Source organism: Micromesistius poutassou, assembly GCF_964030765.1.
Source record: "Micromesistius poutassou genome assembly, chromosome: 4".
NCBI classification, from domain to species: Eukaryota; Metazoa; Chordata; class Actinopteri; order Gadiformes; family Gadidae; genus Micromesistius; species Micromesistius poutassou.
The window spans coordinates 3183054-3208496 of NC_140274.1; the positions used below are offsets into that span (position 1 = coordinate 3183054).

General features: G+C 50.5%; 2 protein-coding genes across 2 annotated transcripts; both read left to right on the forward strand.

Annotated features, from left to right (window-relative positions):
* The first annotated feature begins 1115 nt into the window (after positions 1 to 1115).
* On the forward strand, positions 1116 to 19756 carry wdr81 (WD repeat domain 81). Its single transcript, XM_084467065.1, has 12 exons — positions 1116 to 1261; positions 2449 to 2963; positions 3403 to 6989; positions 7347 to 7454; positions 8257 to 8456; positions 8790 to 8971; positions 9782 to 9947; positions 10309 to 10474; positions 11701 to 12519; positions 13327 to 13472; positions 14750 to 14932; positions 17787 to 19756. The coding sequence occupies exons 2-12, from the start codon at positions 2605 to 2607 to the stop codon at positions 18111 to 18113; spliced, it is 6243 nt and encodes a 2080-aa protein (XP_084323191.1). The 5' UTR covers positions 1116 to 1261; positions 2449 to 2604; the 3' UTR covers positions 18114 to 19756.
* Positions 19757 to 20148: 392 nt separating this feature from the next.
* On the forward strand, positions 20149 to 25435 carry serpinf2b (serpin peptidase inhibitor, clade F (alpha-2 antiplasmin, pigment epithelium derived factor), member 2b). Its single transcript, XM_084466949.1, has 10 exons — positions 20149 to 20411; positions 21072 to 21138; positions 21654 to 21713; positions 21942 to 22001; positions 22131 to 22434; positions 22744 to 22887; positions 23501 to 23689; positions 24082 to 24224; positions 24413 to 24617; positions 24949 to 25435. Exons 2-10 carry the CDS (start codon positions 21085 to 21087, stop codon positions 25302 to 25304), a joined length of 1515 nt encoding a protein of 504 aa, XP_084323075.1. The 5' UTR covers positions 20149 to 20411; positions 21072 to 21084; the 3' UTR covers positions 25305 to 25435.
* Positions 25436 to 25443: the final 8 nt, after the last annotated feature.

The following is a 25443-nucleotide window of genomic DNA, read 5'->3' on the forward strand; positions in this document are numbered from 1 at the left end:
AATGTCATGTTCTTTGAATCATCGCTGACTGCAATTACGGCGCTTGTGGTGGTCTGCTGGGAAAGGACATCTTTAATTCGTTTTCCTGTAAGCCTAGTGGGGCCTTCTCTCTCAGACCTATATATGTTGGCTTCCCTGTTGGCTACCCGCAGGGGAGGATAATGCATACATCCTCGGTGATGAAAATAGACAATGTATTAGTAGGCCTATGGCTAGTAGAATTCAGATTACGTTATTTTTATACTTATGTATGTGGTCTTATAGGTCTGCTTATTATGGTATTGTGCCCTATATTATTCTGCACAAGCATAACGGTATAGGCTTATGCTTAGGCTTATGTGCAGAAATAATATAAGTAAAAAAAAAAAAAGGTAGTAAAAGTATCCTTCTTTTAATGAAACCACGAGAAGTCAAGAATAAACACACACACATTTTTTTTTTTTAGGAATAATATTGTTCTATGGACCATAAAACAATGCCACAGAACGCAAATTAAAACCCAAAGCGCCCAATCTGCTGAGCAGAGAAATGGCGCCACCGCGTGGATTTAACGTTTACGGCACACAAAAACAGACCATTGGATGAACGTGTAGGTCTCACTCACCACTGAATCGTAAATGTTAATACTTTATCTAACCTCTACTCCTCATCATTACTCATTGCTTATTACCACTGTTAAGTTTATCTTATTATGACTTACTTATTTTATTATTATTATTTATTATTGTGATCTATGCAATCTTGTTTTTACATATTTGTATTTCTACTTATCTTTATAAACTGTATCTTGTATTGTTGCTATGTGGCTGTTGTGGAACCAAGCCTGATCATTTTACTCTTGTGTTCTTGTAGCCTACAATAAGATGGAATAAAAGTCCTTCTGATTCTAATTCTAACCAGCATAGGCTCCCCCTGTGAGGTGTGTATTATTAATAATCATAACGCATAAGGCGCCGGACCGCTGCGCCGCCCAGCGGGGCGGGAGAGACACCGGTCACGTGACAGGCGGTTACAACGGGATCACGTGAGTCCTTCTGGAAATAACATGGCTGCACATAATGTTGCACTAAAACACCCTCAGATGACTGACTGCGTCTGACTGTGTCTATCTGAACCGACCGGAGCAGGAAACGAGGGACCTCAGAGAGACGCGCCTCTCTGGTCTGCGTCTAGGAGCGTCTTGACGCGACGTCCTGCGCACCGCCGATCAGGAAGCGAAACTTCGCCTTCTGCACTGGCTGCTAGCTACAAGTTCGGAGAGGTGAGCTAGTGTCACGTTAAATGATCATCATGGTGTTTGAATGCGTTGATGAGTTGGTGTTTTGGTGTCCGGTACCCGCTGCGTCCTCGCTGCGTTGTGGTGCTTCTCTTCTCCGTGCGTAATGTTAGCGGTCCCTAGAAAGCGGCTCACGTTAGCTGGGTGTTTATCAGCCGATCTGGGGTCGGTCTCGGTACTTCTTCCAGTGGGAAACTTAAGACAGAAGGCCACTCTGCAGACAGCATCATGCACATACCGGGCTAAACTGACGGTTGTTTATTAAGAAAGTGTAGAATAAGTGTTGTTTTGTGTGTTGGTGAACACTGCCACTGTAATAATAAACGTGTTGTTGTTGAACCGCTTTTGTAGCCTCAGGCTATAAAATCGGAACATATTGTATTAAGGAATTAATTTTATTGCATCATCTACCTGTATCCATTCTTATTTTAAAATAGCCACCAGGGATGTACATAAGTCTACATGTGTGATTGACTACCAAACTTCATGTATCTGTAGAGAGGGTGGACATTTCTGTTATATATCCTTTATCTGTGAATCCTGACCTGCGACGTTCAGTCGATCCTTATCTAGGTAATGTTCTGAGGTATGTACTTTAAACTCTGAGTACTCTCTCTCCTTGTGTTCAGCTAGAGTCGCTTCATGAGCCAGCCTCCATCAGGCTCTCGTGTTCTGAGCCCAGGGATAGTTATTTCTCGTGTGCACTTGGGGTCGAGGCAGCCAAGTCATGTGAGTTTGTCTCCCAGATTGAAAACATGTGTCACTAAAATTGCATCCTGTTTCGATTACAAAATAGCACTAGCTTCCACTGTGTGACTTCCCCGTGGCTGGGGACTTCACATTGTAGTGGAAACATACAGATAAATGTTAAATGGACTGCATTCATTTAGTGCTTTTCTAACCAGCGGCAACTCAAAACCCTTTACAATATTGCGTAACATTCACCCATTCATTCATGCATACGTTCACACACTTGACGGCGGTGTCGACCACGCAAAGCGACAGCCAGCTCGTCGGGAGCAGTTAGGTTGAGGCGTCTCGCTCAGGGACACCTCGACACTCAGCTAGGAGGAGCCGGGGAACTAGCAACCTTCTGGTTACCAGCCGACCCGCTGCACCTCCTGAGCCACATGCCGCCCCGGATCTAACTGCTATATCTCTGTTTCGGATAGGTCCTCTGCAGAACCCGAGGGGGATACGAACCTCGACCACATAAATGTAGGGCTCTTGTAGTCCTACGTTTATAACCCGATGGGAGTGTGAGCGGGGAGGCCTGTATGCATCCGGACCGCGCGTGACTTCTGGGCAGACATCGGATCTCCACGGAGATGGAGTGGCTGATGCCAGCGGTGGAGAGGGACCTGGGGATCGACCGGCGCCAGCTGGGCCCGGGTCCGAGCCCCCAGGAGCTGGTGGCCCTCGTGCCCACCCGCTGGGTGGCGGGGCTGCACGAGAGGAGGGTGCTGCGCTGTCCGCGCTTCGACAGCATCAGCGACGGGGAGGTCCGCACGTACCTCCAGCGCTCGCAGGCCAAGCTGCCCCCAGGCTGGACCCGGGTGTGCGTCCAGGGGCTGAGGAAGAGCCGGCTGGGCTACAGTCTGGCCACGGACCCCTGTCACCAGGGAGAGGCCATGCCGCAGGACTCCTTCATGAAGACCATGCTCTGTGTGTCACAACAGAATGTCAGGTATGGTGTGTGACGGCGCCTCGTGGCAATAAGCACGCACTTCCACTTTGGGATGCACAGATTCCAAATGTGTCTGTTAACTAGTGTGTGTGTTTACTAATGTGTGTGTGTGTGTGTGTTTACTAATGTGTGTGTGTGTGTTTACTAATGTGTTTTGTGCTTACTAATGTGTGTGTGTGTGTGTGTGTTTACTAATGTGTGTGTTTACTAATGTGTATGTGTGTGTTTACTAATGTGTGTGTGTGTGTGTGTGTGTTTACTAATATGTGTGTGTGTGTGTGTGTGTGTGTGTGTCCTCACTAACATGCGAGTTCAAAATGTAACTACTAATGTACAACCCATCAATATGATAATGTTGATAATGTTGCTGATGAGACGGAGTGAAACATCAGTGACGGCGTTGTTCCTGTTTTTTTTTCCTTCCCCCCCCCCCCCTCAGAAACCTCTGGCGTGAAGCCCATCACAAGCGCGTGCAGCCGTACGCCGGCGCGGCTCAGCAGACGCAGATCACCGCGCTCGACGCCGTGCGTCAGGCGCTGCAGAAGCTCTTCAACTCCTCCTTCGTCTCTGCGGAGAAAGTGTCTCCGTCCCTCTCCCCGGCCCGAGAGAAGGACAAAGACGGCCCCTTCCAGTCCGCCTCGGCCCCGTGCCACAAGCCCCCCGCCGGCCCCCCGTGCCCCAACGTCCTCCGGGCCGAGTGTCTCCTGGAGACGGCCGAGGCGCTGTACGTGGTGCTGCCCTACAGCCAGTACTCCCTGCACGACGTCGTCTCCTACAGCCCCGCCAAGCTGGCCAACAGTCACGCCAAGGTGCTGTTCGTCCTGTACCAGGTGCTCACGGCGCTGCAGGCCTGCCACGCCGCGGGGCTGTCCGTCGGGGAGCTGTCTCTGCAGGACATCGCCGTCGACGACCAGCTGTGCAGCCGGCTCCGCCTCAACCTGGCGCACTATGAGGCGGCGGCGGGCGCCGCGGCGGGGGGCAGACCAGTGCCTCGGGACCTCCCGCCGCCGGACGCCGCGTGCGCGGGCGGTGGCGGTCGGGCCCTGTGCCGGGACTGCTTCGACGGGCTGAAGACGCTGGTGCTGGACTGGGTCCACGGCCGCGTCGGCAACTTCTGCTACCTGATGGAGCTGAACCGGCTGGTGGGGCGGCGGGCGGGCGACCCCAACTACCACCCGGTGCTCCCCTGGGTGGCGGACTTCACCGCGCCCTTCGGCCGCTTCCGGGACCTCCGCAGGTCCAAGTTTCGCCTGAACAAGGGCGACAAGCAGCTGGACTTCACCTACGAGATGACCAAAGAGGCCCTGGCGGCGGCGGGGGGCGGCGGGCTGGGGGGGTGCGGCGTGGGCGGGGACCTGGGCGGGGTGGCGGGCGGCGGCGGCGGCGGCGGCGGCGGGGCGGGGCCGTCGGACCACCTCCACGTGCCGCACCACATCTCGGACGTGCTGTCGGACATCACGTACTACGTGTACAAGGCGCGGCAGACGCCCAAGCCGGTGCTGTGCAGCCACGTGCGCTCCCAGTGGGAGCCCAACGAGTACCCGGCCAGCATGGAGCGCATGCAGAGCTGGACCCCCGACGAGTGCATCCCCGAGTTCTACACGGACCCCTCCATATTCCGCTCCATCCACGCCGACATGCCCGACCTGGACGTGCCGTCGTGGTGCAGCTCCTACGAGGAGTTCATCGAGGTGCACCGCCGCATGCTGGAGAGCAGGGAGGTGTCTCAGCACCTGCACCACTGGATAGACCTCACCTTTGGCTACAAGCTGTCGGGGAAAGAAGCGGTCAAGGCCAAGAACGTGTGTCTGCACCTGGTGGACAACCACACCAACCTCACCAGCTTCGGGGTGGTGCAGCTGTTCGACCAGCCCCACCCGCCGCGCCTTCACCCCTACCAGTACGCGCCACCGGAGCCGCCTCTTCTGGGCCTGGCCACGCAGCTGAACGTGCCTTCTCTGCAGGTCCCTCTGCTGAAGACCATGACCGACGCCGTGGACGGGATGGTGCAGGAGACCACGGGGTGCGAGTCCAGCGGCTGGACGATGGTGGATCGCGACGAGGACCTGGAACAAGGCATGGAAGCGCTGGACTCGTTGGCCTCTGTTGGGTCCTCCGGCGCGGCGGCCACCTCGGCGCCGCTGCCGTGCATGCATGCAGCCGGAGGGAAGATGGCAGGCGAGCACCCGGCCCTCATTGTCTCCCAGTCCCCGGGTTCGTTGCCTGGGGAGGGCCGGGGCAGCAGCACCAGTGGCCTGGGTCCGAGCTTCCGTAGCGCCATGTTGCAAAAAAGTGTCACGTCGGGCAAAAAGCACGCCGAGGGGAGTGCGTCCGTCGCCAACGCCGACGACTTTAAGATCATCCTGCCGGAAGGATTCAACCCCCTGCAGCCCCTGGAGGAGCTGGAGAAACTGAACAACTTCCTGGTGAAGAGCCTCCATGCTGAGGTACCACACCTCCTGGCGCCCGGGAACGAGACGAGGGACCAGGGGACGGCGGACCGGTCCGTCACTTCAGTCACGGAACTCTTTCAGAGAGACGTACAGGCGCTCGGCGTGCTCATCGCCGAGATATTTTACTCCCCCAAGCTGAGAGGCCTGGCGCCGGGCGCCCCGCTGAGGGATCGCTTCCAGGCTGTGAGAAAGCTGTGCTCGTCCAACCTCCGCGACGTGCCCCTGTCTCTGCATCACGCCCTGGAGACCATACTGCTGATCCAGAAGCACTCTGGGAGAGCGGACACAGAGCTCACGCATTGCTCCAGCCCGCTGCTCTTCAGATACCAGCCCATTCACGAGGGACTGCCTCCTCCCAGTCCCTGCCTGCTGCTGAACCCCGTCCTCACCCCCTTCCCCTTCCCAACGTACTTCCCAGCACTGCACCAGTTCATCTTCTCCTACCACGACAAGATGGAGACGGCCTGTGGCCTCCAAGGCAGGGACGTGGTGTTTCACCTCTGGCAGCAGCTGGAGACTCTTCTCCTGGGGAACATCAACGCAGAAGGTCTGGAGATCCTCCTGCCGTTCATCCTGTCCCTGATGCTGGAGGAGTCCACCGCCGTCTACGCTGCCTGGTACATGTTCGAGCCCATCGCCAGAGTGCTGGGTCCCAGGAACGCCACCAAGTTCCTGCTGAAGCCCCTGGTCAGCGTCTACGAGAACCCGCGGTGCCTGCCCGGCCGGTTCTATCTCTACACGGACTGCTTCGTCCTGCAGCTCATCGCCAGGCTGGGCCTGCAGGCCTTCCTGTCCAGCCTCCTGCCCCACGTGCTGCAGGTCATCACCGGCTTCGAGAGCTGCGCCGCCGGCTCGGGGGCGGAGGAGGGGAAGCGTCTGAGGGGGGGCACGTGCACCCTGGGAGAGGAGGAAGAGGAGGAGGAAGACTACCAGTGCAGCGAGGGTCGCCCGGCGTCGGGGTCCGTCAGCGGGAAGGTGGGGGGTGGCAGCGGCGGTGTCGGGGTGGGCGGAGACACGGGCCTCGTGGACTACTCCTCGGGCCTCAGCCTCAACGACCAGGTGTTCCTCTCCGAGGGGGAGGACTTTCAGAACGGCTTCTACGTCAACAGCGGGACGGCCGGAGCCGCGGCCGGGAAGCAGCACGGCCAGAGCGCCGCCGCCGCCGCCGCCGCCAAGGAGCAGGACCAGGAGTCGATGAGCGTGGGCAAGCTCAGCGACAAGAGCAGCGCCAGCGAGCTCTCCATCGGGGACGGCGACTCTGCGCGGGACCGGGCCAGCCTCCGTTCGGCCGACAGCAGCCAGGACCTCAAGCCCGCCAGCGAGGGAGAGGACGTGGGCGAGCTGGAGGAGGAGGAGGAGGAGACGGCCGAGACGGCCGAGGGCCGAGGGGGCCCGGGCGAGGCCGGCGGGGAACTCTCGCTCTCCGGAGGCACCGAAGACACGGTGGGGACCCTGGAGGAAGAGTTCCTGAACGGGATGGCGCTGGAGGAGTCTGAGAAGTGCATCATGGAGGAGGAGGAGGACCATGATCCCATGGACGGCTCGGACGAGAAGGAGCACAAGATACTTCTAGGTGAGTGAGGAGGGAGCGGTCGGTTTATGTGGGGCGGCTTTCTCTGTTTCTGCTGTCCAGCGTCGACTGGAGCTTAATGTACGCACTTATTGTATGTTTTACATCCTTTCACTTAAAAACTGTACTTAGCATTGTGTAAAGTCTTATCCAAGCTATCTCTGTTGTGTACGGGGAATGGGTTGACCTAGTGATTGTTGGTGCTTGCCACTTGGTTCTATGAACATCCTTACTTTACCGACAGAGATATATTGTTGTTTCTCTTTCTTCTGACAAATGTACTTATTATATGTCGCTTTAGATAACAGCGTCTGCTAAATGCCCTGAATGTAAATGACTTCCTTCCATGCGTGTCCACAGTCACGGTCTTCAAAACGGTGCGGTGGCTGACTGCCAAGCTGGGACCCACGGTGACGTCTCGATACGTGGCCCGGAATCTTCTGCGACTGCTCACGACCTGCTATGTCGGTGAGTACGTGGTGGGAATGGTCTCATCGTATTGTGATGCATGGCTATGGAGATTAGACTGGGTAGCCCCGCCCATTCTGCCGGCGATTTGAGTTGGCCCTGCAGAAGGGTCTGGAGAAAAGCGATACATTTCTTTCTAGTTTTGATACGTTTTTGCGGGAGCCAATCACCAAGCTGGCTTTTCCCCCTGGCGCGCTATTGGCTGGTTTAACATAATGACGACAGGGAAGTGACGAGGCAGCCAATTGCGTACAGAGTCAATTTAACTCCGCCCGTTGATCACGCCTCTTGTGCTGAAGAAAATGACAGCAGCTTCCCCAGACCAAGCTCAATCTACGATTAAGCTGGCAATAGCCAGGCTATATGGAGATGGGTCTTCACCTAGATTTATTTGTCTAGATGCTTATCCACATTACACAGGATGATTTATAATATCTTTAAAAAAATGTGACTGGAGTAAGTAAATGGTCAAATGGTAAATGGACTGCATTTATACAGCTCTTTTCTAACCAGCGGGCGCTCAAAGCGCTGTACAATATTCATGCACACAGTGACACACTGACGGTGGTGTCAGCCATGCAGGGCGACAGCCAGCTCGTCGGGAGCGGTTAGGGTGAGGTGTTTTGCTCAGGGACACCTCGACACTCTAGCTAGGCGGAGCCGGGGATCGAACTAGCAACCTTCCGATTACCAGCCAACCCGCTCTACCTCCTGAGCCACATGCCGTCCAATAACTGATCTATGCACCTTAATAACAATAAAGACATTTCCTATGTTCCTTATGTTGCTCTTTCCGATTCAGGGCCGGAGAAGCACCAGTTCCTGGCCCCTCTGTCGGAGGAGAGCAGTCTGGAGGGCGTGGCCATGGGCAGCGTGTACGAGAAGAAGCCCGTGGCCGGCGACCTGACGGCGGAGCCCGTCCTGGAGAGCCTGCTCTACATCGCCCAGCTCTACGGAGAGCCGGTGCTCACCTATCAGTACCTGCCCTACATCGGCTACCTGGTGGGAGAATGACCCCGTGGTTGTCTTTATGCACTTCTTAGAGAACCCTCTTATACCCCCAGGTGTGAGCGGGATTCGCCGCGACAGGCTGTTAGTGCCTTTACCACAGCGAGCGTGAGTGTCCACCTAGATAAGCAATATTTGCATACATCTAGGTGGACACTCATCACACTATCATTTCACTCTCCTCCGATGGCACTGGCTTCCATTCCCCCACGTCGTACGTTCAATAGTAGGCATCCCAGAGCAGACGGAATCCATCTATGTCCTCTGACGTCATTATGGATGTGCTATAACCACGTTGTGCCGCTTCTGGCCCCGCCCCCCCCCCAGGTGTCCCCGCCCTCGTCGCTGCGTCTGAACACGCGCAAGGAGGCGGGGCTTCTGGGCGCGGTGGTGCTGACCCAGAAGATCATCGTCCTCCTCTCGGACACCACGCTCATGGACATGCTGATGAAGATCAACCAGGACATCCTGCTGCCCCTCCTGGAGCTGCTCACCAGCCCACAGATGGGGTGAACCTCCCTCACTCACTCACTCACTCACTCACTCACTCACTCACTCACTCACTCACTCACCACCCCACAGATGGGGTAAATCTGTTCACTCACTCATTTAGTCACTCACTCATCCACTCACAACAGATGGGGTAAACCCTTCACTCACTCACGTACACACTCACTCAGTCACTCACTCACTCACTCGCATACACACTCACTCACGTACACACACACTCACTCACCGCCCTGCAGATGGGGTAAACCTCACTCACTCACTCACTCACCACCCCATAGAATAAACTGTCTCTGTCACTCACTCACTCACTCAACTGTTGAACGCACGCACACAGACTCACTCACTCACTCACTCACGGTCACAATCAGTCACTCACGTACATACTCACTCACAGGCTCACTCACACACAATGCTTTGCTTTGGCATTTGGCTCTGCTAAAGTGACGGTTCTATGATTAAATAAAGACAATTGAATAACAGTTCCATTGTGTAAACGCCCCACTCATGAATCACGGCTGTCGTTATATTTCAAGTAGGACATAAAACCAACTCTCTGCACGTGATCTTTTACCCTCCATTGTGTGGACGATTGGCTTAATGTCCTGCATGAAAAATAATGACACAAATGACTGACGATTGCAATGTCTCCGCCTTTCAGTGTGAAGACATTCCACCCTTAAGGCCGTTAGTATTCAAGACCCGCTCCCGCCTCAAAAGGTCCGTGCTGCACTGGGGGAAGGGGAGCAGAATGGTCCATCTAAACGTGTGTGTGTGTGTGTGTGCGTGTGCGTGTGCGCCCCCCCCCCCAGGTTCCCCAGTGGGGTGCAGACCCGCTCCGCCCTGTGCCTGAAGACCCTCAGCCTCATGGCCCTCATCTGCCTGCGGATCGGCCGGGAGATGGTGCAGCAGCACCTGGCCGACACGCTGGGCCGCTTCTTCACCGTCTTCACCCTGCTGCGCTGCCTGCAGCCCCAGGTACGCACGCACATGCACACACAATCTCACACACTCGTACACAAACAAACTCAATCACAAACACACAAGCTCTTACACGCACATGCACACAAGAACGCACACACACGACAACACACACACACGCGACAACGCACACACATACACACACAAACGCACACACACACAGGGTTGGGTCAGAATGAGTTGACGTTTGGTGCTTAATCACTTGATCACGGACTGCGTTATGACAGAGGGCTTCACAGAGAGCATGAAGGTGTGCACCCAGGCGCTCCATTGGCTGCGTCACGGCGTAAGGCGCCCAATCACAGACGGGCGTGAGCGGCCAGGCGTGGTTGACCCGCGATGCCTTCTCCCTTTGCAGCTGGACGGCGCCCCCCGGAGGCTGGTGGGGGACGTGACGGTGGTGGAGGTGCGGACCCCTGAGGGGGCGGAGGTGACCTACGAGCTGGGGGTGCTGGAGGAGCTGCAGACGGTGTTCAACCCCGAGATGGCCTACGCCTCCTACATCCCCTTCTACTGCCTCATCGGTGAGGACCGCCACCGCCGCCGCGTTACTGTCCGTCCACAGCGACGGGGCGACGCGACTCCATACAAAGTCATCGTAGAGACGCGTAAACGCCCCTGGCACGGGCGAGTGCGTTCATGAGGATTTAGTAGCGCGATACGTCGCCAGAGTTTAAATATTTGAACTTTGCCGTGACATTCGCGCGATGACGGCCAATCAGCGGTCACTCCCTGAGTGACGTCAGGTAACAGCCAATCAGCGTTCAACCGGCCAACCGTTCCCTGCAGTCCGGAGTGAGCATGGAGGAGCAGAGAGGAGAGTGTTTGTTGCTTTTTGTTGTTTGTAGTGTTTGTTGCCGTTTGCGACTCCCGGAGCTCTATATATAATATTATATCATATAATATTAAATGTCTATATAATATAATATATAATATCACTGCCAAAAGCTGTGTGCGCCTCCAGATGATATTTTGAATAGACTGCGTTGGGTTCTCCAACGTCTCTGGCACTCAACTTCCTCATATACTAAATTTGCGTGATAAAACACAAATCACTACAGTGACTGATTATGACTTGTCACGCGTGCGTCATGCGTCACCGCGACCAGGCCACAAATGTGTATTTTGGTGTGAACGCACAGTTAGGATGGGGGTAAGCTAGAATTGTTCCGATCCCAGTACCAGTATCTGAAGTTGCTCTGATACTGCCTAAAATGCAGTACTGGGTATCGGCGACTACGCAAGTCGATGTGCCGATCCGAGACGATCACGTGAGTCATTTACTACACAGACAGAGAACATCACCAACACTACGGTGTTATGCTGCGTTCGTTAACGGTCGGAGGTGAAAAGTTGGAACAGGAAACGTGTCATCTCCGACCTACGTGGGTTCGATCTACGAAGTCGGAAAAATATGGATGCATCGCCGGTTAACAAGAATACAAATGTAGTATTCTAATTGAAGATTATAAATGGAAAGGATCTAGTTAGCTAAAAGAAATTGTCAACAGTAAGTGAACTGACATTGCTGTCCTCATAAGAAAACCCTTGAAGAACAAGTGCTATGAGTAGGTACAATGCTAGATGCTGTATCGGTATATACTCGGCCGACACTCAAGTTCAGGAATCGGAATCGGGAAGGAAGAAATGCTATCGGAACATCTCCAATAACAGCACATGCTTTTACGTGTTTTCTCACAAAGCGGTTCCCCTGGTGTAAGACCTGTGTTGTTTCTCCACGGGGCTCCAGGCGACAAAGCCATCCGGAAACTGGTCCCCAACCACGAGCTGGTGTGGGGGATGGCCCAGTCCTACCACGAGCGCGTGCGGCCGGCCAGCCCGGACCCCCACTCCGGGGCGGGGCCGGCCCCCGCGGCTGCCCAGAGCCACTTCCCCGCCCCCTGCACCGCCTCGCCCTCCTCCGCCCCGGGGGCGGACTGCATCCCGGAGTCGGGCACCTTCGGCAGCCACCTGGTGGGCAACCGCATCCAGGTGTCGCGGGACCCCGAGTACAGCAGCAGCCCCAGCGCGGGCCTCTCGGACTCCTGGGGCCGGGCGCACCTCGGGGGCCCGGCCGGCGGCGGCGGTGGCGGCGCGGCGGCGGCGACCGGCGACCAGCCCGCGGCCCCCTTCGCCTCGGCGTTCTCTGCGTCGTCGTGGGCGACGGGGGGCCCCGCCCCCGAGGACAGCGCCCTGAAAATGGAGCTGCCCCGCAGCGAGCGGTCGCTGCAGGGGAACTGGCTGGCCTACTGGCAGTACGAGATCGGCCTCAACCAGCAGGACCCGCGCTTCCACTTCCACCAGATCCGCCTGCAGAACTTCCTGGGCCACACGGGCACGGCCAAGTGCCTGGCGCCACTGGCCGGGGAGGACTTCTTCCTGTCGGGCAGCAAGGACAAGACGGTGAGGCTGTGGCCCCTCTATAACCACGGCGACGGGACGCGGGAGGTGGAGGCGCGCCTCTGCTACACGGACCACCGCAAGTCGGTGTTCTACGTGGGGCAGCTGGAGGCGTCGCAGGAGGTGGTGAGCTGTGACGGGACGGTGCACCTGTGGGACCAGTACACCGGTGAGTCTGTCGGGGGGGGGCGGGGCGGGGGGGGGGGGGGGGGGCGGGGGGGGTCTGCAGCTGGGCTCTTATTGTAGTGCTGAGGGGGAGAATGGTGCATAGAGCAGTGGTTCTCAAATGGGGGTACACGTACCACTAGGGGTACTTTGGAGTACTAGTAGTGCAGGGGGTACTCAGAAAAGAAAATATATAATAATAATTAAAAATAAAGAATAAGAAAATGATATAGCTTACTATCATTTTCTTTTTCAACCTCAGCAAGTTTCCATTCTGAAAGCTTCTGTTTTGTGCCGGTGAAGGGGGTACTCGGCTGAAAGGGGTACACTTTCACTTTATATAGTGTACTGTATTCAGTGTGTATCAATAAGTTTGATTGATTGGTTACAACCAATGGAAGTGAAAATCTTGTCTGCATACAATGTGATGTGTATCTGAAAGGAAAGTCTTATAACATTATGACTCGTAGGATGGAAGGCATGCACACAAACAAGCGTACTTAAGGCCATAAGCGACTAAAAGACATTGCAGCTCATCATTGTGGTTCTCCAGACATCCTCTCACTCACGTCCTCCACTGCGGTCTGCATCAGCAGAACTGTCCCACCCTGCAGTGGAGCTCGGGGCCCCGTCGGGGTCCAGAGCGGCGTTCAGACCCCTCCCTTCACCGCTCTGCTCTCGGGGCCCCGTCGGGGTCCAGAGCGGCGTTCAGACCCCTCCCTTCACCGCTCTGCTCTCGGGGCCCCGTCGGGGTCCAGAGCGGCGTTCAGACCCCTCCCTTCACCGCTCTGCTCTCCGGTGTCGTCTCCAGGGAAGCAGATCCGCTCGTACGAGGCGCTGGACGGGAAGAACCCCATCACGGCGGTCACCACCATGCCCGCGCCCCACTGCAGCGTGGTCTTCGGGAGCGCCGACTCTGTGCTCCGCTTCATCGACCCGCGCAAACCCGGTCTGCAGGTAATCAGGGCGCGCTGACACCGCCCCCTAGGGCGCCGGAGGGGCATTACCCCCGGGGCCAATTTGTGCAAAGCTGGGTTTTCGTTGTGTTATTAAAGTTAGAAGTAGGAGTGGTCAGCAAACGCTGAGCGAGCAGAAAATGTCCGCGGATAGGAAGGCATGGTTATTTTTCAATTCGTTTCAGAGGTTTATTAAAGGACAAGTCCGGTATTGTGAACATTGAGCCCCCTCTCTGGTTTGTCTAGGATGAAATAGAGTAGTTTTGACTTTTTTTTAATTTTGACTGTTGGTGACTCCTGTCTTTGTATTTGCCTCATTTAGAATCGCCCTGCCTGCTTCAGAATGGCTGGAGATGGGCACAAACCTGTGCTTAAAACAACCCTAAATGTTAGTTTTCAGAAATGTGCAACTCACCGAGTGGTTAGTGGTGTTCGTTGATGTTCCAAATCAAGTATCGTAAATCGTCGAAATACAGTTTCTGTCGTGTTTAATTGCACATTTATCGCATTTTGTAAATCCCATTGATTTCTGTTGGAAGACTCATTGCTCGTTGGCCGGAAATGGAAAGGGGGGCTGTTTACGTTTGGTTGTAGTCTTTTTGTTTGGTTCTCCGTCTCAACAGTGGGGCTAGAACCGAGCGAAAAGACTACAACCAAAGGTAAAAACACGACAGAAACTGTATTTCGCTACGATACTTGATTCAACGAACACCACTAACCACTCGGTGAGTTGCACATTTCTGAAAACAAACGTTTAGGGTTGTTTTAAGGACAGGTTTGTGAATGCACGTAGCCAGCCATTCTGAAGCAGGCAGGGCGATTCTAAATTAGCCAAATACCCGAGACAGGAACCAACGGTCAAAATTTCAGGGTCAACCAATTTATTTCATCCTAGACAAACCAGAAAGGGAGCTCAATATTCAAAATCCCGGAATTGTCCATTAACTGCAGGTGAATCAATTAGGCTATCGTTGTAACATGCTAGTTTTGATAGGCTCCATGTTCAAGTCACACACTTTATGAGACCGAGAGATTCCCTCGACAAACAAAACACCTGGAGATTGATTTTAGTACAAAAAAAACTACTGTACTGCATCAATCACAGTGCTGTTTGTGCATTTCATGTGTATATAAAGTACCATAAACATATGGCCTGTTTGAGACTGTACCTGTGATGAAGAAAATTAAAAAAATGTAGATATATATATATTTGTTTAATTGAGTTTGTAGTAATGACTCTGGTCCTGCTGAATGACCTCATGGTTTCGTCCCTCTCAGCACGAGTTCCGCCTGGCCTACAACAACGTGAGCGCGGGTCTGATCCGCTACTTGGCCGTGAGCCCCGGGGGGCGCACGGTGGCGGCCGGCTTCTCCTCGGGCTTCATCGTGCTGCTGGACTCCCGCACGGGGCTGATCCTCAGGGGCTGGCCCGCACACGAGGGGGACATCCTGCAGATGAAGGTACGGACCGGCCCTGCGCAGTGGTCCAGCCTGTAGCCTAGCGCGTAGCCTAGCTCGTAGCCTAGCGTGTAGCCTAGCGTGTAGCCGAGACTGTGTTCCAGCCTGTAGTCTAGCGTGTAGCCTAGCTCGTAGCCTAGCGTGTAGCCGAGACTGTGTTCCAGCCTGTAGCCTAGCGTGTAGCCTAGCGTGTAGCCGAGACTGTGTTCCAGCCTGTAGCCTAGCGTGTAGCCTAGCGTGTAGCCGAGACTGTGTTCCAGCCTGTAGCCTAGCGTGTAGCCTAGCGTGTAGCTGAGACTGTGTTCCAGCCTGTAGCCTAGCGTGTAGCCGAGACTGTGGTCGAGACTGTAGTCCAGCCTGTAGCCTAGTGTGTAGCCTAGCTCGTAGCCTAGCGTGTAGCCTAGACTGTAGCCTAGAATGTAGTCTAGAGTGTATCCTAGAGTGCATCCTAGTGTGTAGTCCAGAATGTAGCCTAGTGTGTAGCCTAGATGATAGCCTAGCGTGTAGCCGAGACTATATTCCAGACTGTAGCCTAGTTGGTAGCCTAGTGTGTAGCTTAGACCGTAGCGTAGACTGCATACTAGGGTGTATCTACGGATGTAGCTGAGACTGTAGCCTAGCAGGTAGCTGGGACTGTATTTCTGTATGGTATGTGCGTGCGTGTGCGTGTGTGCCTCATCACATTACCAAGGTTATTGTGACCTTAGGGTTTATATAGTTCTAAGAAGGGGAGCCTTACGAATGAGTTTCCCATGGTAATCTCTATATTGTTCCCTAGTTTTGTTAAGTTCAGTGCTTTGATTAGATATCTGTCCCAGCTCATCCAGTCTGCATTATGAGGCAGAGGACTGCTGATATGCACTGCTTTGTTTTTCTGCAATCTTCACCAAAAACCCTCCTCTGTGAAGGTTTAGTTTCATCCTTCAAATTAAAAGTTAAATCGGGAGTGAGCAATATTTGTAGCACAATATTTTTCTCTTCCAAGTATAGTTGGCTGAATGGCCAATGGCAGTCCAGCAGGGTAGTGTGGCTCCTGTCATACGTGTGGTTGTATACGTTTGTTTATGAAAACAAAGAAGTCCCCAATTACTTGCACATATGCATGGCGCTCCAATTATGTGTCAATCCTAAAATCCCCAGTCGGCTTTTTTAAATAAAAAATGTCAGAGTCTTTATCTTTTTGTTAATTACCAATGCATTCTTATATTTATTCATAAACTATAAACATTGCTAAGAGGGAAATATCCGACGGTAATGTGACAATCAAATAAACAACCGTTAATTGACTGAATCAATTACTGCCATAACTCTGACAGTGACGATAACAGATTTTTAACGTCCTAATGCATGAATTAGTATACGGTGTAGTCACAATAAACATCCTAGTCAATCCGTTTCCCGGGCAGCCCTTTAATCGAGTTTTATTTCGGCGTTGCGCAATCTCAGACGTAAACGGTTTGTTTTCGTTTACACTCGACGTCACACCTCCTGTCCCAGGACGCGCCGTGTTCCCCGTCCCGTTCAAAGCTCCTCGCTCAGAAGGAACGCCGCCTGTGATTCACTCCGACACGGAGAACCGCCACATGCGGCAACGCGGCAGAAAGTAGACGGAACAGAACTTTATCAAAGTTCCTGTCAGGTTACGAGCGCTGCTGAAACAATTGGTTGCGACGGCGGTTAATCTAGGCCAGACGTAGCCCTGTTTTCAAAAGAAGTATTTTTATACCCTGTTTTTTTTTGTGATGTCACAACAATCCTGGTTTCCCCACCTCTGCTTTTGAATATTGGCACGGTGAGACTCTGGGCTCGCACCCGGGTTAGATCTCGCTCCCCTGCCATTTGACTTTGACGTTTCATCAATGGCGTATGCTTTCCACTTTCACAATTGGATCAAACGCCCGATAAGATACCGACTCCGCGACGGCGCCTAGTTTGTTAAAGTTTGAATGTCGGAAACGAGTCGGTTGGCCACACACACACACACACACACACACACACACACACACACACACACACACACACACACACACACACACACACACACACACACACACACACACACACACACACACACACACACACACACTGTTGCATAAGACCCTTTTCCCTCTGATTGTGTTTCGGGATTTTTAATACATATAACGGAGGACACATCATCCTTATATACTCTGCATCAGGTTGAAGACCATTTGCAGACCGCCGGTAGGCCCGGGACAGTTGAACCCGGGCTGTGTGTAGTCAACAGCTAAGCAAACTTTATTTAACCCTGAATCTGGGGTCAGGGCCTTTCGGATTATAAGGCATGGGTTTAGGCAAATATGGACACAAGTTAGTCATTAGAAAAACCTTGACAGTGCTGTTTGGCACACACTGCACATGAATACCCTGCAACCCACTGTCCAGTTCCTTGGTCTCTGGATAAAACCGGTAACCCCCCCTAGATGTGTCATCAAACTGATGGACTTTCACAATAATAACCCCAAGTGGTGCTTGACGTGCGTCGCAGACGTGTAGTCCCATTGCCCGCCGCGTTTTTGTGAACCAGAATGTTTGTTTCATGGGGCGGCATGTGGCTTAGGAGGTAGAGAGGGTTGGCTGGTAACCTGAAGGTTGCTAGTTTGATCCCCGGCTCCTCCCAGCTGAGTGTCGAGGTGTCCCTGAGCGAGACGCCTCACCCTGACTGCTCCCAACGAGCTCGCTGTCTCCCTGCATGGCTGACACCGCCGTTGTGGTGAATGGGTGCATGAATGGGTGAATGTGAGGCGATATTGTACAGCGCTTTGAGTGGCCACCGGTTAGAAAAGCACTACATAAATGCAGCCCATTTACCATTTACCGTTTGCCATTTTATTTTCAGGCTGCAGAAGGCAACCTGGTTATCAGCTCCTCGGCCGACCACTCCCTGACGGTGTGGCGCGACCTGGAGCAGAAGCCGCTGCGCCAGTACAAGTCGCCCTCGGAGCCCGTGCACGCCTTCGACCTGTACGGCTCGGAGCTGGTCACCGGCACGGTGGCCAACAAGATCGGCGTGTACTCCATGGCGGACATCTCCCTCAGCCCCGTCAGCAGCACCAAGCTCAGCTCTGAGAACTTCCGGGGAACCCTGACCAGCCTGGCCGTGCTGCCCACCAAGAGGCTGCTGCTGCTGGGCTCGGAGAACGGCGCCATCCGCCTGTTTGCTTAGGTTTGCTGGAGGCAAAGGCTCCCGCCCGCCCGCCCGCCCGCCACCGGGGGCCGGAAGAGGAGTGACCAGGGAAGGACGCTCGGCGGCCCTTGCTCTGTGTGGGATGCGGGCGATTGTGTAACCGATAACGCCAGCTGCCTACGCCTCAAATGTGTTTTTTTTTTGTTTTTTTTGTCCTTTGATGAAAGCAGCCTTAGTGCGGTAGTTGAATTCCCTTGCACCCCTGAAGGGATCCTGCTGCTGCTTGGGGGGTCGGGGCACTGACCAAAGTAGTAGACACAAGTCTTTCTCTTTACTTCCACTGTTGAGATTTATTTCTGCACAGCAAAATCACAACCTTGTGCTTAGAGAAGGCTCATGACTTTCTGCCTTTAGGTGTGTGTGTCTGTGTGTCTGTGTGTCTGTGTGTCTGTGTGTGTGTGTGTGTGTGTGTGTGTGTCTGTGTGTCTGTGTGTTCCATATCATAGGAGATTCTTATCTCTATAAGGTCAGTTATTATTTTTGAAAGAATGAATCTGAGGACCTGCTCAGGGGGAAAGCAAATAAGGTTTGAGTGTAGTGTTTACACTTTCCAAACAGATGCATACCAACCAACGCCAAAAACACATTGACGCCACCACCTCCTCCTCCCTCGTCCCGTAACGTTTGATGAGTCTGAAGCACTGATGAAACTATGCAGTATTTGTAGAGCAATTTTGTTTTTTCGTTTGCATCCAAATTCCTGTTTTTGGTCAAACCTTTTTCCACAGTAGACTTTTTTTCTAAACAATAAAGCTACAGCGGTCTGTTTTCATGTGACGATGTTAGTGGATCTTCTAGTTGGGTGGTCAGCTCAAATAACAATGCACAACTCTCGATCCTGAGCACAACCTGGGCTCTCAGCTCTACGGAGACACAGTCGATTTTAAGATGCTTTTTTTTATTTTTGCCTCATTAATTACTTGAAGTTTCTTTCTGAATAGTCTTAACACAGGTTTTCAGACGTGAATTATTGTATTAACAATCAGAGGGTCCATAGTAACACGGCTTTGACGTGACTTTTTAACATATGTATTCCAGTTGTTAGGAGATCCATTGAGGAGATGTCCCTTTGGGCAGAGCTGTTGGTAATGTACCACCGATGCATTGTCTGCACAGAAAAGCATTGCAGGAGCACATGGCAAGCCTCAAAATACTTTTGTATTATAACATTTCTATGTAATCACAAATGCATTATAACATGTAGTATAATCTGTTCCACTAATGGGACGGATTACAAAAAAACGAATCATTTGTAGTCATGTAGTGCTTTTCTTGTTGCAAATTGCGCATATTAAATGGTCACTCTTGTAGTAAACTCATCATTACTCCTTTTAGCAAAATGCCTCAAATCAATGTCTGTTAGTAACTGTTGTCAAATGTTTTTTTGTCATGTTTGAATTGTTTCGCTCGTTTTGCCCACAGATCAACATTTTCCAGGTTTTTTATTTTGATTTACTTTGTATCCGATTTCCAAACTTGGATTAAATCTTGACAGACAACTTTGTGTTGAAATCTAAACTCTTGTTACATATGGATATTCGGTTGTGATCCAAAAAAATTCAAACATGAAACATAAATAACTTGATTTATTTATTAACTTGTTTAATAAAAAAATGACTTGACGTCACATGTTTGAATGCGATTATTTCTCATGACTCATGAGTCAACTCCACAAATCATCCACTCGCCATTCTGAAATAGCCTAAGAAAAGTCATTACGAATGTGCTATTGGACAAAGTCCCCCTTTTTTTGTTTGTAAAAGAATCCTTTACCAGCAGCAGTCATGTGCTCTAAAGAAACAGCAGTTTAATTGTTAAGAGTGTTGTATTCTGAAGCAATTGCCACTCTTTTTAATTTGTCGCTCCTGGCACCTTCACCCATTCATGTTCTAATCACCCTCGCTCGTCCAACATCTGTCACAAGAGCTGACGTCATCCTGTATGTACATTGTGTATATTGTTTTACACAATCAAAGAATCAAACTGTTCAGTACAACAGTGTAGTGACTCGTGGTTTGTACCAACGAGGGAATTATCTGTACATGATACTGAGTAATCACTTGATTGGAATTGAGCACAGCTTGACCCTGATTTACTCTGGAGACATTTACAAACACATAGTGACTGGTTTGAGGGCCCAATCAATGGGAGTTGATATTTAACTGGCCACTGAGCAACTGCCAATCTTTTACGCTTGGGATGTCTGTCGTACGTTGTCGTTTTTTTTAGACACACTTGTTTTTTCACAATTTATGTTTTATCCAATTTAAATTTAAGGTAAGATCTTTTTTTCTTGTGTATTTGATTTAGTTTGTGCCTATGTACATTTCCAATGGTTATTGGAGGATATGCAGTTATATTTTTGAGGTTATTTAAATGTATTATATATATATAAATATATATACATTTAAACTTATTTTTGCTTGTTTTTGCAAATGTTTCGCAACTCATTTCCAATGTTTGCCATGGATTTTAAAGTGATTTTGGCAGACTCTGGCTGACATTACAATTTGTACAATATTAGAATTTCTGCTAACGGTTTCATAAAACATTATGGAAAGCAGTGTTAATATTGTAAAATATGTATTTTTGTCTTTGCGATTCCTATAGCAAATCTCCGCTCTTGTCTGTTTTCTTATTTAAACTTTAGATTAAGCTTTGTGTAGCTACTCCAGTTTTAATTGTATGCTTTTCATTGCAAATTATAAATAGTTTTACACAACTTTACAACCATGTGTTATTTGGGATTAACCCATAACTGTTAATGTTGATATTATAATGATAGATAGATAGATAGATAGATAGATAGATAGATAGATAGATACTTTATGATACAATATGTTGACGTTATGTGGTTCATTGTAAGATTGGTTTGGGCGAGAAATGTTTGATATTACACAACTTTTACAGAACTTGCTTCTTTTTCCTTGGCTCTAGACACTGTAAGAACATGGACGTACTTCTGGCCCTCCTGTTGTTGTGTCTTGGCAGCAAAGGAATCTCAGTAAGTAGCACAATCCTTTCATATATCATTTTTGTTTCTGAACCGATGGTTAGATTTTGAGTAAACATTTTGATTTGGAGGAATCAGCCAGAGAACGCTAGATTTTGAACGGATCCAACTGAAAAAGTCCCAGCTCTCTCTTTAGGCCGCACACAAAAGCCACTCCCCCAAAACACGTGACTAGCTAGCTAGCTTAGCAATAGGTCTGCCTAGCATTGTGTTATACTCTGGTCATTTGCAATGAGTATGTGCAGGTACTCCTATGTCTACCTACCTACCTGGTAGGTAGGTAGGTAGGTAGGTAGACGGACAGGTAAGCCATCCAATCATTTAATTTGGGAATGATTGTAATGATTGGACAGGCTTATTGCAGGCCTGCAACAGCCACAGATACCCGAGAATTTGAGTTGTGGTTTGTTGGTCGGGCTGTAGAAAAAATTGCAAAAAATATGACAAAATAGTTTAATAAATAAGTGACCTACCCTAGCTTTAACGCCAGATTTCACTTCTTACAGAACGCCGAGGTGGCAGAGGTTATTCCTCTCGATCCTCTACTGCCCAGCAGTCCTGCACAGGTCAGAGACTTGAACTCCTCTTGACTTGTTTACCCATCACTCTTCAAATGATGTCAATCATGTCTTCATACATACCCATACTGGGATTTCAGTCCTTTCACTACATCTCCTGTATACTTTAATATCTTAATATGACAAATACTTCATACTTTAACAAATGCTGGGTTTCACTACATTTCCTATATAAATGTTGATCTGAGCTCTAACACCCGATTCCCCTTGTCACAGAATGAGATGGGGGTTGACGTCATCCCTCTCATCCCTCTATTTCCCAGCAAACCCGTAGAGGTGAGAGGCTTTAACTTAAACTCTCAACACAACGTGTTATGTATCCCATCACCCTTCAAAAATTGTAATCTTAATGACAAATAAAGATTTCACTGCTTTCACTTAATTTCCCGTATACTTTCCTCTCAGCCCACAGCTGAAAATACCACAGAACCACTGACCAACAGAGCACTAGAACCAACGGCCGAAGGTACAACAGGACCTTCGTCTCCGTCCCCCGACACCAACGATGAGAACGAGGCGTTCTCAGAAGAAGATCTAGACGGCTCTTGCGAGTCGGTAGGCCAAAGCCGGCGTTCCCTGTCGCTAATCGCCAAAGCCATCCAGAGGAGTGGCCTGCAGCTCCTGGCGAACTTGGAGCCGACAGAGAAAGATCCAAATGTGATCATATCCCCACTCAGCATATCATTAGCTCTCTCCCAGCTGGCTCTGGGTAAGCAGCCTCCTTCTGAAGCCTGTGCACGTTCACATCTGACTATGTGTTGTTTCTATGGTGTGTAGATCTGATCACGTCGTGTGTCAGAAGCTGATTCTGGAAGCTACTACATGTTCCGCAAGCAAATCTTGAAGATGGGGCAGATTTAGACAGAATTGGCCAGTTGATGGTTTGATTGTGTGTGTGTGTGTGTGTGTGTGTGTGTGTGTGTGTGTGTGTGTGTGTGTGTGTGTGTGTGTGTGTGTGTGTGTGTGTGTGTGTGTGTGTGTGTGTGTGTGTGTGTGTCCCGTTCCTTTTCACTCATAGGAGCGGCCAATGAGACGGAGGAGCTTCTCATGAATCATCTCCATGGAAACACCCTGTCCTGTTACCACGAGTCTCTGCATAATGCCCTGGAGCAGCTCAAAAGGGATGATCTGCAAATCGCCACACGCATCTTCCTGCGCCAAGGTCACTGCGGAGACTGGCCGGGCTTCTGCATTCAGGAGTTCATTCACAATTCAGAGGACAACATTAGCTCCTCTTGAATAGTAGTCACCTCTTACATTTACATTTACATTTAGGGCATTTGGCAAATGCTTTTATCCAAAGCGACTTACAATAAGTACATTTGTCAGAAGAAGGTGAAACATCAATATATTGCTGTCGGTACAGGATGTTCATAGAACCAAGTGCACTAACAATCGCTAGGTTAACCCATTCCCTGTACACAACAAAGATAGCTAAGATAAGATGCTACACAATTTTAGCGTACTATAACAAAGTACGATGTACAATAAGTGTGTACATTAAGTGCCAGGGCGTAAAACATAACATCTCTTCATTTCATCGTTTAGATATATTTCATCACAGGCCATTGTATTAAAAGTGCTTTGAAGGATTGGAAGAATTGCCATGAATTCAGCTTTTTGCTCCATTGAAAATGGTTTAAGTTAATGTTTCGCAAATTGACAAAGTTTGGCGTGGATTTTAAAGTGAATTTGGCAGACTTGATTTCATTGTTTGGAGAGAGATTGAGAGATTGGAACAATCGCCCTGACTTTTTGTGTTGTACGTGTTTCAGGACTGGAGCTCAAGCAGAAGTTTACTGAGGACTCTCAGCGGCTCTATGAGTCGGAACCGGTGGCCCTGGAGGGATTGCAGCAGATCAACTCATGGGTGGAGCAAGCAACCAAGGGGAAAATGCCTGAGTTCCTCACTTCTTTGCCTCCCAATCTGCTTCTGATCCTCATTAATGCCGTCCACTTTAAAGGTATATCACTAAATCTAATTTTTTTTGTTATGGGTGCGGTTTGCATAATAGTGTTAATACAAAAAGTAGTTTCTGAAATAGTTTCAACATGTTTTTTTCCCCATAAACGGACATACGAATAGAATAGAGGAATGTAACCATTGTGTAGACCAATACAAACATACAAAATGTTTATATACAAATACAAATATGTATATTCTGTATATATATAACCCAACCCCACAAAACACACAACAGAAAACACAGTCTTCATGGTGCAAAATAGTTACTGTTAGCGCTAAAGTGTCTGACTATATATCTAAGTGCTGTTTAAAATGCACAGCACCTCAAAATGTAGAATATTGCGACGTTTGGTACCGCTATTTAAGTATGTGCTCTTCCTTCCATCCCAGGTGAATGGAGTGCCCGCTTTGACCCCCGGCTGACCTCTAGAGGGGTGTTCTACCTGAACAACAATCAGCTGGTTGAGGTGGAGATGATGGAGGGGCCCAAGCACCCCTTGAGTGTGTATGCAGATCCACACATGGACGCACGCGTAAGCATCCCTTCTTCATTTCATTTGATGTTTTTTTGTTGGGGGTCACAAATGGGATTCAGCTGTAGAGCATGGTTATTCATAAGTGAAGGTCACACTTCAAATGTATAATGCCGTTTTATTCCAATGTTAACAATGTTTTCCGTGTGTAACTACGCTTATTGTGTTTTTTATTCATGCCTGCACAGGTGGCCCGCTTGAGATTCCAGAAGCGTATGAGTCTGATCCTGGTGCTGCCGAACTCCGGACAGGTGAATGTGTCGAGGTTGGCCGAAAGACTCCGCTTCTCAGACGTCTACAGTCGTCTGCCTCAAGAACAGGATGCAAAGGTCACCCTTCCAAAGCTCAAACTGGAGTACGGTCAAGAACTGATGAAAGCCTTCACTAACTTGGGTACGTAAAACAGCCCCTGCACAAGTTACACTACCCTAACATTTACGTTTAGCGCATTTAGCAGACGCTTAAATTCATTTGTCAGAAGAAAGAGAAACAATTTATTTTGCTGTCGGTACAGTAAAGATGTTCATAGAGCCAAGCACTAACAATTGTTAGGTTAACCCATTCCCCGTATACAACAAAGATAGCTAGGATAAGATGCGACACAATGCTAAGTACTATTTTTACTAATGAGGCATGACTTACAACAAGTGCATTACACCACACACCACACTGGGTATTGCTTCACCTTCTCCTAACTGTCCCTCTATGATCGGTCCTCCAACAGGTCTAGGATCGATCTTCTCGAACCCCAACCTGGCTGGGATTACGGAAGGGCCCCTGGTGGTGTCTGGGGTCAACCACAAGTCCAGCATGGAGCTGAACGAGGAGGGGGCAGAGACCACTGCAGGCACCAACGTGATCATCTCTCGGATGTCCACTCCCATCTTCTCCGTCGATAGCCCCTTCTTCTTCAGCCTCGTGGACGATAAGACCAAAGTACCGGTCATGATGGGCGTGGTGAACAACCCCAACCCCGGAGCGCCCATACTGCGAAGACCCGAACCCGGCGGCAAAGATAAAGTGGGTTACCCCATTGACACCAAGAGTGAGGTGTCATCTAAAGGTCTTCCTCCTAAGTAGGAACTGTTATGTGACACCAGCCAGAAAACAGATGACACGATCATTTTGCAGATCTCAACTTTATTTTATAGCGTTAACTGGATCGAGTTGTGATCAAATTTTTAAAAATAAAATCTGTCAAAGACAATGAGTGGGTCTG